General features: G+C 37.2%; 1 protein-coding gene across 1 annotated transcript; it reads right to left on the reverse strand.

Moving 5' to 3' along the window:
- Window positions 1–8,514: 8,514 nt before the first annotated feature.
- Window positions 8,515–11,815, reverse strand: GCK72_022263 (uncharacterized protein; the record flags this gene model as incomplete). Its single annotated transcript, XM_053734730.1, has 8 exons — window positions 8,515–8,760; window positions 8,811–9,026; window positions 9,080–9,259; window positions 10,325–10,492; window positions 10,538–10,696; window positions 10,958–11,114; window positions 11,294–11,482; window positions 11,577–11,815. 8 exons carry the CDS (start codon window positions 11,813–11,815, stop codon window positions 8,515–8,517), a joined length of 1,554 nt encoding a protein of 517 aa, XP_053578296.1.
- Window positions 11,816–12,205: the final 390 nt, after the last annotated feature.

The following is a 12,205-nucleotide window of genomic DNA, read 5'->3' on the forward strand; positions in this document are numbered from 1 at the left end:
TACTGTAGCGGATCATTGTTTGATGGTCAATTGGCAAGCCACAGGCGAGAATGCGAATGAAATAAAACAGTACTTCTTCCCGATTTGGAAATGCTGGTTAATGAGATAGCAGCCTTTCCCTAACTGGGTTTCCTTTTCTCTCTCAATTTTCTCGTTCTCTCTCCTGTTCTCGGTGGAAAAGAGGTCACATTCAGATATACGTTTTCTCCGGATCGCCTACCCGCCGCCCACTCATCCCGAGACGTCAGGTCTCTCAAGTTATCCATAGTCTTTATTCAGAATTGGGGAGGGGGCCACCAAAAATTTTGTCCAGTTTCACTTTATCCGATTGCAAGATCTATCTCGTCCCGTCGAAAAGAAAGACAGAATGTGTTAAACATATGAGGAGACATGTTCCGGTTCGCAGTCTGCATTAGTTCTATTGAATAAACGATAAGACACATGAATACATACATACATACACATACAAAAGACATTTACGGACATTTGGAATACTAAGAAGCGCTAATCGGTGGGTCAACGAATTGAATTTGAAACGCTCACTTTCGATATGCACTATCAAAATTCAAGTATCCTTGTTTTCGCTATTCTCTTTTTTCAGGGAAATATTTGTTCTCCAAATACTATCCGTAGATGAAACTGACCGGAACTTATGAGTAACGGCTAATTGTGACAGATCGTCGCACTTCATAAAAATGTTATGACATTTTTTGTACAAAACTAGCTTATACTCCAAACATCAATAAGTTTCCGACAGAGTGAACTGGACAAACTGGTCAATTAAAACACTACAGTAATTTTAACTTGGCTAGGAGAACTAATCAATCTTATTCTAAAGCAAATTCAAGAAAGGATAAAATTTAAAGCTACACTTTTCAAGGTTATTCTTAGGGGTTCATAAATTTCTTTAGGATCTTATCATCCACAATCATCATTTTCCCCCTTCCTTTCATTTTCCATATCATCGACCACATACGACGAAAAGGTTTGCTTACCCACAACCTTCACTTTCACATTTGATCGTTTGCGCACTAAGCGAAAACAAGAAAAACTTGAAACGTTCTCGACGCGAATTGGACATTTGTCAGATAAGGAATGTGGATTCCGTGTTTCTCGATTTATTTCAGTTTTTGACGCGTTTTCATTAATCTATTAAGATTGTCTGGCGATAAAGACGTTTCATTCAAATGTGAAGCTGGGTGAAGAGAGACGAAATAAAAACATTACACATTAAAAACCATTGAAAAAGAAAGAATTGGAACCATTGTAAAAGATCACTACTATACAGCACACAGTGTGCAGTCATGTCAAAAAGGGAAACTTAGAAAAAAAACTTGAAGATATAATAAAGCGTAAAGGGTGATTTTTGATTGGAAGAGTTTGGTGAAAAGAACACAAAAACGAGCTGAAGGAAGAGGAACAATCAAAGGTAGGTCAAAGGTAGCAGCAAAGAAACGTTGAGATGAGCAGAGCAATACATTACATGCGAAAAAGGGTAAGAGCTGATTGTGAATACATACATGTTGGTTTGAAGATCTTGTCAATTTCGGGAAAAAAATCTTGCCTCATTGTCAAGGGGGAAACTGGGGAAGAAAAGGGCAGCTGCCAATGAGAGGACATCCGGAAAAATATGGGTACATGTATGAAAGGAAACAATCTAATAATGATGAAACAGTTGGGGTGACGAATAAATATGATGCGTGAAAGAAAAAAGAAAATTGATAGATGTAGTATAGACCAAAACACGATAGAACGATGGATGTGGAGTCATTGACAATTAGTTGTCTGAAAACGGATGATTTGTAAAATTATCATATTTGAGTTACAATGTACTAGAAAATCCCGGAAACTCAGAAAAATTCCTATTAGCTTGGGAAATTACTATTAGATTGGCAATAAGTCCTCTCAACTTACGTCTGCCTCTCTGTTGAAGAAGTTTGCCACGATCTTGTCCCTCTACCATGGTTCCACTATCCGGGCACTCTCTTTCCACGATACACAAGTACTCCTGTGGTTGTTCTGCAGTGTACGTCGAATAGTTCGAAGTGATTGGAACGACCTGTAAAATTCTCATGTATTTCATGAAGTACCAGCAGCAGTACAAGTTCCAGCGACCACCAAAATGATGTCCCCGTCTGTCTGTCATTGCCAATTACCTGAACAATCTTCCAACCATCAGTCATTGCCGAAACAACTGATGCGAGCTCTTCCTCATGACATTGGAGCACGCGGTAGACGAATTTATTTGACTGAAATTGTTAGTTAATTAACCACTGAAAAGAAAAATTCGAAACCAACCAAGCAGTTTAAGCCGCTCTCTCTGTCTTGCATACGATCCATGATCAGTTGGCTCAGATTTGGCAAGTTGTAGAAGTCCGCCTCCGCCAAGATTCCTTCCTCAGAGAGTCCCGGATTCAAGATGAGTTTTCCGTGACGGAGATAGTTCAGGATTGGAGAGAAGAAGTCCGGATCGCGGTCAATCAAGTATGCGCCAGTCTCATCCTTATCAGTTGGGAGGCCAAGCTCATCCTGACAAAGTCTGTAGAGGAACGACCCTGACTCACGCATCAGAGTTGATCGCGTGGTTTGGAAGACCTGGAATTTTAGTTCCTGGTTTATATTCATAGGAGCATATCAAGAACTACGGTACTGAACGCCACATGCCTTCTAAATGTTGTCCCTTTCTGACTTTATATGTATACTTCAGTACACATGACTAAATCTAGTTGAATTTGTACTTTTGTAGACTTCTGACTTCTGGTACACTGATTAGAATCGTATTCCAAGAATCTAAAATTGTAATGACTTCTGATTTTAATCCTCTTGTTACCGCTACCGTATACTTTTGTAATCGTCTGGGTATATTCCCAGCTTTCTCAAAAAATCTTTACAAGGAGCCCATCCGGGAAACCTTCAAAAACGTAACCCATAATTTAGAGCATATTCGGGTCGGCAAAAAGAGCGAACCTGGTAATTTAAATGTCACTGGCTGGTGCGACAACCATGCAGACGTAGACGTGCAATTTATAATAAAGCACACATCTACAGTAGTCCATGTGCACGCGATACACCCTCATTGTGTCCAGAAAATCAAGTCATGTTGCTCGGACATGCGAGGGCGTGGGAATTGTGTATTTTTGTGGGATTTTTTTCATTTCCCATGGTTTCTCATGTAAAAGGAAAATGGAATAAGGCTTATGAGTGGGCTTGAGCCGCGTCACATGAAGTTATTGGCTACCGTAACCCATCACCTAGTTTTTTACCACATCTGACTATATCAATGAGTTCAAACAATTAAGTTACACTCACTTTTCCTCCAACATTGAGACGAACCCAGTTGCTAGAACTGGATCCTCCGTAATGGAATCCATTAGATTTGCTTCCAATTCCATTTTGATTAGTCGAGTCGTCAGCGGACACCGACATGTTTCGAATTGCTTGAATAGTCTCTTGGAACGGGAATCTGACGTCTGATTCGTCAATGGCCGAGGCAGTTGATGTGGCACATGAGGAACTCATTTCAGTGTCGGACGATTGTCGTGGTGACGCTGAAGAAGGGAATGAATGAATATGAGAGCTGATATCTGGTTGGGTTTTTGGTGAAAAGGGGGAGGGACTCTAATGATATGCTGCTGAGACTCGAAAAGTGGGCGGAGCCACAACGACAACTCTCCACTGAACAAGAAGCCTACTGTAATGCGAAGAGTGGGAAAAAGAATTATGGCAAAACCTTTAGAGAATTCGATTGTAGTAATCTAGGGATTCAGTTGCCTGTTAGATTCTCACATAAAATACTAATAAGTTCTTATGGGAATGAAATTCAAAAAATTTGAAAAATAAGTAGAGAAAAACAGAATAAAGAGAAACTCACTTGTGTTCGATACCAAAACGTTCCGAGAATCCATTCCACGGCAACACGGAACGCAGACAATCTGCAATAATATCCTCATTGGGAATTCATTGATTTCTATTTTTTTCTCCACTGGGCTCGTTCACCAATATGGCGCAAAAAAAGAAGGAATTTGCAACAAGAAGAATGAGAAGAGTTGAATGAGCAAACAAACAGAAACGGGAGGACCGAGAGGCTTTGCTCCCTCCTGAAACCCCAACCAACAAAGGGAAGGGGAAAAAAGAAGAGAGAAAAAAAGAGAGGCCCCCCTAAAAATGATTTCAGAGACGAGCTAGAAGGCATTATTTCATTCATTTTTTCCTTTGCTTCTGGTGTATCCAATATACAAGGAAATCTAGATATTGGAAAATGAAATGTGCACAACACAGCCCACGGAATTGCCTTAGCTAGAAGATTCTGAAGATTGGAAAGGTTTTCGAGAAGGAGTAAAATTTGAGGAGATTTGATGTGACCTTCAGTCGTATGACTCAGATTTAGAGAGGCATCGGTTGACTTTACGATTTTCAGTTTTCAACTAATGGGATGTTAGTTCATGGTAATGAAATCGGGATGACAAGGTTCAGAATAGCGATTGAGACACTGAGCGGGGCGCTGATAGTTTGAGACGGTGATTTGAAATCTTGAAAGGTTGACATTTCGAATGGAACAGCTAATGAACTTGCAAAATGAGAACTTTAGAAATATAGTTTTAGTAAAATTCTCGAACATTCGTGAAATGTCAGAAGAATTAAGAAACTGATTGATAAGCCTTCGTTCAAAATGTTCTACTTTAGGCACACATTGATTTTCTAACTCTCTGTTATCAGTTAAGTGAAATTGAAACTTCAAAGAGTCTTATGCTTCATTGCGTAGTCGTGTTTTCTTGGAACAAAACGTTAGCTGATCTATGGTCAGATTCATAGAAAAAAGTTATTTTCAGATTTGAAAAACTGAAAAAATGAATCACGAAAGGAAATATGGCAACATTCAATAGGGACTGCATCCTGTTCAAAATCACTTTTATATCCGGTTTGAAAAGTGAAGATTACCTGGCCTAAAGAAGTCGGTAGATTAGTAAAAACACTTCTAAATATACATTTGAAACTAGAATGATTAATATCAGAGTGTTTCCTAGTAGGGATTTTAAGTATGTAATATGGAAGACAATCGGCCACAAAGTGAAACAGTCGGTTACTTGATTAGAACAATATCATAATTAAACAGATGACTGAGAATCAACTGACTAACTTATTCACGGAAAAACGATAGGAACAACTGAAAACGACTTAGCAGGCAAACGAATACACAAAATCCTCATCTGGAAAAGGATTCACCAATTAGTGAACCTACGAAATACTCATTTTTCTGTTTACTTGACAGAACGAGTGCTACAATCGTAAAAAATTATAAAATTGGATACGTTCAAAACTAACTATCTCTTGCCATGTGTATAGAGAATAACACAATCGTACAGCAACAGGTACTCATGTTTCTTCAGAATTAGAAAGAGCAACTGAATGTCTCCGGCACTACCGACTATAAATCCGTTTCACAAAAAAAATTGCAGAATGATCAGATTTTAATCAAGATATTGAGGGATTTCATTTTCTAAATTGAATTACAGTAGGACTACCACGAGAACTCATAAAATGAGAAAAAATACCGAAGCAAGAAAATCGAGAGTTCGAACTAAAATTTCTCTAATGTAAGTGCTTTTGGTAGGGAGCACAGCATCTCTTTTTTAATGTTTGTTGGAAAGTCAGTATACATATGATGAATCGGCTTGAGTCTATAAGGTTTTAAAACATCTAATGGGATATACTGCACTACAGTGTATCCAATTTTCTGGGTCATCAGGAGTGGCTAAAACAGAAATGTCAAGCCTAGAAAACGGTTTTTCCATACATTATGTTCCCAACTGTTCAATCGAAGATCTATCAATTGAGTTACTCATCATTGTTATGCAATACCGTAGTCTCTCATGTTTTTCCTTGTTATTCTCAATTTCATAAAACTACCTATGTATTAAACAGACAGATTTCTAGATCGTGCTGATATTCTGTTATCAAAAACTGAAAAAGAAGCATAACAAGAATTCAGAAAACATAAAAAGAGCCCACTTCGCTAATTGGCCCCTGCGGAATTACCATAGTAACTTTAGAATTACCGCGAAATTCAAAACGCAGTTTTCATATAAGAAATTTTTGGAATGGATTCTATCCGGCGTACCAGCTTACAATCTCTTAGAAGTTATTTGAAAATCCTCACTTTGAACTGACAAATAAACGTTGGAAACGTGTTGAATATAGAAAAAGAATGGAAAATGAGTTTTGAAGGATATATGCCCTCCGAAAAGAAAAAAGTATCAGCATAATCTTTCTTTCTAATAGACCAGAAAAAATACTTCAACACAAAAGAGCTCTCGATTTGAGGAGGGATTATCTCCCACAAGTGCTCGTTTTATTGATATAAACTTGAGAACTCTTTTGGATATGAATCTGAAACCCCCAAAAGATCAATTTCAAGTAGAATTTTTGACGTAATCGGCCTCGTTTAGGAATTTTGAACGAAAAGAAAAATTGTGAAGTAAGCAAGATACTATGATTGGTAAATACCTGACATGACATATTGAGTTCCATCCCAATTAAAAAAAAAAGAGCTATGGCGGATTAGAGATTTTGGTAAAATCTTGCAGCCAAGACCAGAAAACATTTTTTAAGGAAACAGCCTGGTTTTCACACCTGCCAATAGTTTGACTGACAACTTTTCACAACAATTTAAAAAAATGTATACCACCTTAAAATATCATTGTTTTTTAATTAGGCTGTGAAACGGTGTCTAAATATAGTGCAACATGGAATTTAGTCTAATTGTACCATTGAAATCATTTCTACTTTCAATATCTCTCAAACTTTGAGTATGAAACGTTGAATCAAGTCCTGTTGGAGGTGTTCAAATTGGTACGAAAGGTAGAAGAAAGACCGGAATCAGTTAAAAAGTATTGAATCTACTTTCTGTTTTTTTTTCATGTTTCTATTGATACAAATAATTTAAAATATTCCAATTTTCAACAAGAACCTGAAAACGTGCATTTTTTCAGATAAACTACAGTTGATTAAAAGATTTGGAAGATATTGAACTTAATTAGACAAACATTTTCAAAAATCCATCTAATCAACATCGAGGATCATTATGAAATAAAAGTTAAACTAAAAATTCTGAAAAAATGTTCTCATTGTTGAAGAAATAAGAACCGGCTAATTATCGCATTCGAAAAAGAACAGCGTTAACCTTCTGTCTTTTGAAAATAACAATTTAGGCGGGAAATTGGTGGTTGGAGAATTGCTGGTTTGTATAAGACACGAAGAATAATGGAAGGTTTGGTTTGAAAACTAGCGAACTGACTATGCAAAAAGTAAAACATACAGAAAATGAATACCTTTTCGAAATCAAAGTGATTTCTCTTGGGAAATAATCGATGAGAAGCCGAAAAAATATTCACCACATTCGTACTAACTTTCGCAAAACAACCATATGGTCAGTTACTGCAAAACGAAAGCGAGATAGTGTGAGATGGGAAGAGAAACGAGACACTGAGGGTGAACTAGTCCGCGGCCATAGGGTGCGATTTGGTTCGTGGGCGGCAAGTGACGCGTGAGATAGTTTGTCAATTGCATAGAGACCAGAGAAACAGCTTAAGAAAATGAGACAGTGGAAAGCACGGAACAGACAAGTGCGTGTGGTGAGTGTGTGTATGTGTATGTGTATTTGTGCATGTTTGTGATGTGCTCTTCTCTTTTTGCCCAAAAATATAATCAAATGGATTGAGATGTTGTATATATTAAGTTTTTATTTACGTTTTGAACGGCTCATCAAAATGCTAAGGAGAGAAATGACGAATGAAATGGAAAAAATGGAAATTTTCTCAATTTTTTTTGTTCGAAAATTGGGCTTTCCGGTGGAACGCTTATTGAATGCCAATTATTCTTAAATTGCCTTCTTGAATTTGCGTACAAAGAACAACTGCTCCAAAAAATGTCCTCTAGTGTAATAACCTCACAGCGCACCAGTTGGTCTTTAAAGATTTATTATTTCTTGGTGGAATTGGCGGAATTATCTTTTGTTATCTTATCTACACCAGAAAAGGAAACGAACTGGAAAGAAAAGCTGTCAACTAATACACTGAAAAGAAAAAAATTGGCAAAGGGGGGAAATTTACGACTTACTCAAAAACTCATTACTCGGCAAAGTTTTGAAGCGGAAAATAATTAGTTTTTCTTATCTTGCTCAGTCATACGGAAACTTTTTTTGGCGGAGTACAATCTTTTTTCTGAGAAGGTTACTTCAGTCCAGCGCTGTGTTGTGACGATAGATTTTTACTGGCAGACTTGATGGATTGGGACTGATTAATTCAGACTGATTTAGTACAATTTTAGTTAGCAGTCGGTCATGGAGAAATCACGAGATTAAATTGTAGTTTTTGCTTTCTGCATTCAACGACGAATCAAATGAAATGGTGACTCTTCAAATTTCAATTTCAAAAATCTCACATAACACATCGGGATTGGGGACTGGCACATTCATATTTATATATCAAATTCTATAAAAATGAGAGAATAAAAAATCTATTCAATTGAAGTGTTTGGCGGCTGCTCCCACATCTGTGTGACAGAAATGAGTTGAGTGAACACAAGTGACAATGGAGTTTTAAATGCAGTTTTGACTTTTTGTTGGCGTTGGCACGTGAGGATTTGTTTGAAAGCTCTTCTAAAATCTCGGGAGAAGCGGGAATAGATCAGGGGGTTGAGCATCGAGTTCAGATGGCCCGCCCATGTAACAATGGTGAAGATGGTCTCTTTGTTGGAGAAGCACTGAAAAACATGTATGATTTGTCACGATTGCGTGTTCCTGCACAACTTACACTTTCACAGAAAGCAGTTAATGGAGAAAACGCAAAGAATGGAGTCCAACACAAGATAAACGCTCCAACAACAATTGAGAGAGTTCGTGCAGCTCGTTGTTCATGTACATATCTCATCATTTGTCTTGATTTCTCTCGAACATTCAGTTTCCGACGAGTGGATAATGGGGATGTCATCACTATCTGGGAGGCGGATGACAGGGACATTCGGTCTGGCTGAAAAGTTTTCTAATGCGTTATTTATTCCAAAACCATCAAGAATTAATTACCTGTTCAACTTGTAATAATGTTGATGAACAATTGCTACCAATTGTAACATTCCGACCTCGGAAGTTCCGTTGTGACCGATTTGATTCACACGACTGATTGTTATCAGTGCCGCGAAGTAGAGGCTGCCTAACATTGTTGTTGTTCTTTTCCCCTCGATCGTTTAAGGACTTGCAGGAGACCTGGAAATTCTAGAAATTATTATTTGATTTTTAACGTTTAGTAAATTTGAAATGTTTTTTAAAATTGCAAGTTTCAGGTTCAAATGGTAATCAGCTAAAATTTTTATAAAGTTCTGCTTTCCTGAAATACTCAGAGCACTTGTCAATAATCAAACATTTTAGAGATGACTATCAGTTATTTAGTGCAAAAATCTGAAACCAAAAAATTTCAGAGAATTCAGATCCCGCTTTCCATTTGCGAACTCTAACTGCAAAAATCAAATAATCAAATACAAGTTATTACATTATTGAACTTGAGACATATGCGAAAATTTCTTTTCTGTTTTCTGATCATTGCTGGTTTCCATTTTTAAATTTGGGAGTAAAATAATATATTTATCAATGAGTGAAATTTTTCAAAGCCAACTGTGAAATGTGAATAGAGCAACAATTGATTGCGAGGAAATCAGTGCAAGATCCATCTCCTATTAACAATGATTATATTTATCAGTAAAAAATTTTTTCAATTTGTCAGTGAAATGAAAATTTCAATGACAATTTGTCAGTGAAATAAAATCTACAATGACAATTTGTCAGTGTAACAATATCTACAATGAAAATTTGTCAGTGTAATTCAAACCTACAATGACGATTTGTCAGTGTAACTCACAATCTACAGTGACGATTTGGCAGAGCATAACTGCACTGACAAATAGGTTAACGGTAAATTTTATAATTGAACTTGTGATTTATGAACAAATTTTTTTCTGTTTCTTGATCATAGCTGGTTTTCAGTCTTAAATTTGGGAGGTCCTATTCACAGCGCTTGCGATGAGTCAGTGTCCCATCTAGCTGAATGCACAAAATGGCGACGCTAATATGGTTATTGGCCTTTCTGATGATGGCATAACAGAAATAATGAGATTTACCCAAGATGGTTTCCGCTCTTCTCTGTTTTTGTAGAGTGTGTTTTAGTTTCAGCAGGTATCAAAAAATCAGTCTCAAAAAACTCCAGCGCAATTCAAAACCCTTTGTTTTCGTATTTTTTGTGCTTCGTTTTATGTTGTTCCATTCCAATTTATCTACCTGCTTCAACAGCAATCTGGTCGACTCTCTGGCATGAAGTCGACTATTCCGTAAACTCGAACTTGATTGCTTCCCTCTTCCAAAGTGAATTCGCAAAGTGGGTTCATTCTCGCTAGACAATATACTCTCTGTTTCCGTGTTTGACTTTTTCCCATTCCTCTTTTTTATCTGAAAACGAGAAACTAAAAATAAAAGTTAATTGTGCTCGCTTACGCTAACTGTTTTGATGCCCATCCGCATTCCTTTTGAATGACGTGTTGCAATTATATAAACTTTTCCATATGCAAAAAGAATAAGGCAGAGTGGAATATAAAATGAGACCAGCGACGAGAAACTCACATACATTTTGCTATCGGTGAACAAGCATTGTGACTGAAAATTGAAAAAATAAAAATAGAGAAAATTGGTAAATGAGTAAGGGACTGGATACACACAATTATGAACCAAACTATAAAACTGAAGTTTTTGGGAGAGTCTGTGGGATCACCCATAATGATTCCATTCCGAAAATTGTACTCTCCCGACAAATTATAAGTTTTATACCCTAGGCTTAAATGAAGACTATTGGTATTTGAGAGAAAAACTTCCTAAGAATTTCTGAACACTCAACAAACCACCCCCTTAACCACGAACCTGGTCTTCATATAAATGTGGAGAGCTCGTCCGCCACCAGATGATTCCAGGGAACGATAAAATGGCTGATAGAATCCAAACACTAAGAATAGCCATTAATATTCGTCTCTTGGAAACTTTATCTCGGTAACCAATCGGATCTTGGCCAGCCATGTACCTTAAAGTTCAACTTTAGTTCAACGACATACGGAAAGAAAAAAGTGGATCGAATTTTGTGTAAACTGAATTTATTCAAGATGGGAACGCTTCACAACTGGGTTTTGCGGGTTATGCAAAAAAAACTAGAGATGAGTCATGTTGAAAAATAGAGAAATTTTTTTCGACAAAAAAACCAACCTGTCTAAACTAATAACACACAGATTCCATATGGACGCTGTGGAAGCAAGAATATCCATAGCATGAAAAACATCACACATTGCTAGGCCAAATAACCACGAATGGTTTGCCATCTCAAATAGTGAGTTCATTGGCATTACTATCACACCGACAATGAGATCTGCTATTGCCAGTGAGATGATCAGATATCTGAAATATCGCTTAGAAGTTAGGGTTCCCAAATGTTAGTAATCTATTCTCAACGACTTTCTACCGTATTTCCTCTCAAATCTAGTATACTTACCCAGTCGGATTCCTTAGATACTTTTTTGTGCAAACCGCAATTACGACTAGACAATTCCCGGCGATGGTAAGCAGACAAATTGAAAAAAGGACAACGGCCCAAACCGGATGTCTCCAGACGATTGTAGACGTCGGTGGGCTCTCAGTGGCCAGGAATGTTTCATTTGGAATATTTTCATTTACAAATCTGGTTTGTATGAACAAGCCTTCGGTGTCAAGTTCAGACCCGTAGGCTAACATTTTTGTTGGCCGCTGGAAAATAGTAAGGGTTTTCAAAATTGGGGATGGAAAACATGCAAGAATTTAAAAGAACAAAAGTTTCAAGATCTGAGAATGAAAGAAAAGAACAAGAAGAAATCTACTGGGGGAATAAAAGAATAAAAGTCAAAATCAGAAGAACATCACTTGATCATTGAAAAAAGTGAACAAGAGAAATACGATGATTCTAACAAGCGAAAGGTTTTTTTTCCATGACGAAGTGAATTTGAGATGAGCTTTTCTTTAGTCTTCGAATCTTTCCTTTTTTCAGTTACGAACAGAAAAGAAGATGCGCGTTTTCGTCGTTTTTTGTGCGTGAAACGACAAGCAAAATTTGGTGGTTGCCTCATTTTTCGGCATATTTTTAGCAAA

The sequence above is a fragment of the Caenorhabditis remanei genome, chromosome X (assembly GCF_010183535.1).
Source record: "Caenorhabditis remanei strain PX506 chromosome X, whole genome shotgun sequence".
In the NCBI taxonomy this organism is placed as follows: domain Eukaryota; kingdom Metazoa; phylum Nematoda; class Chromadorea; order Rhabditida; family Rhabditidae; genus Caenorhabditis; species Caenorhabditis remanei.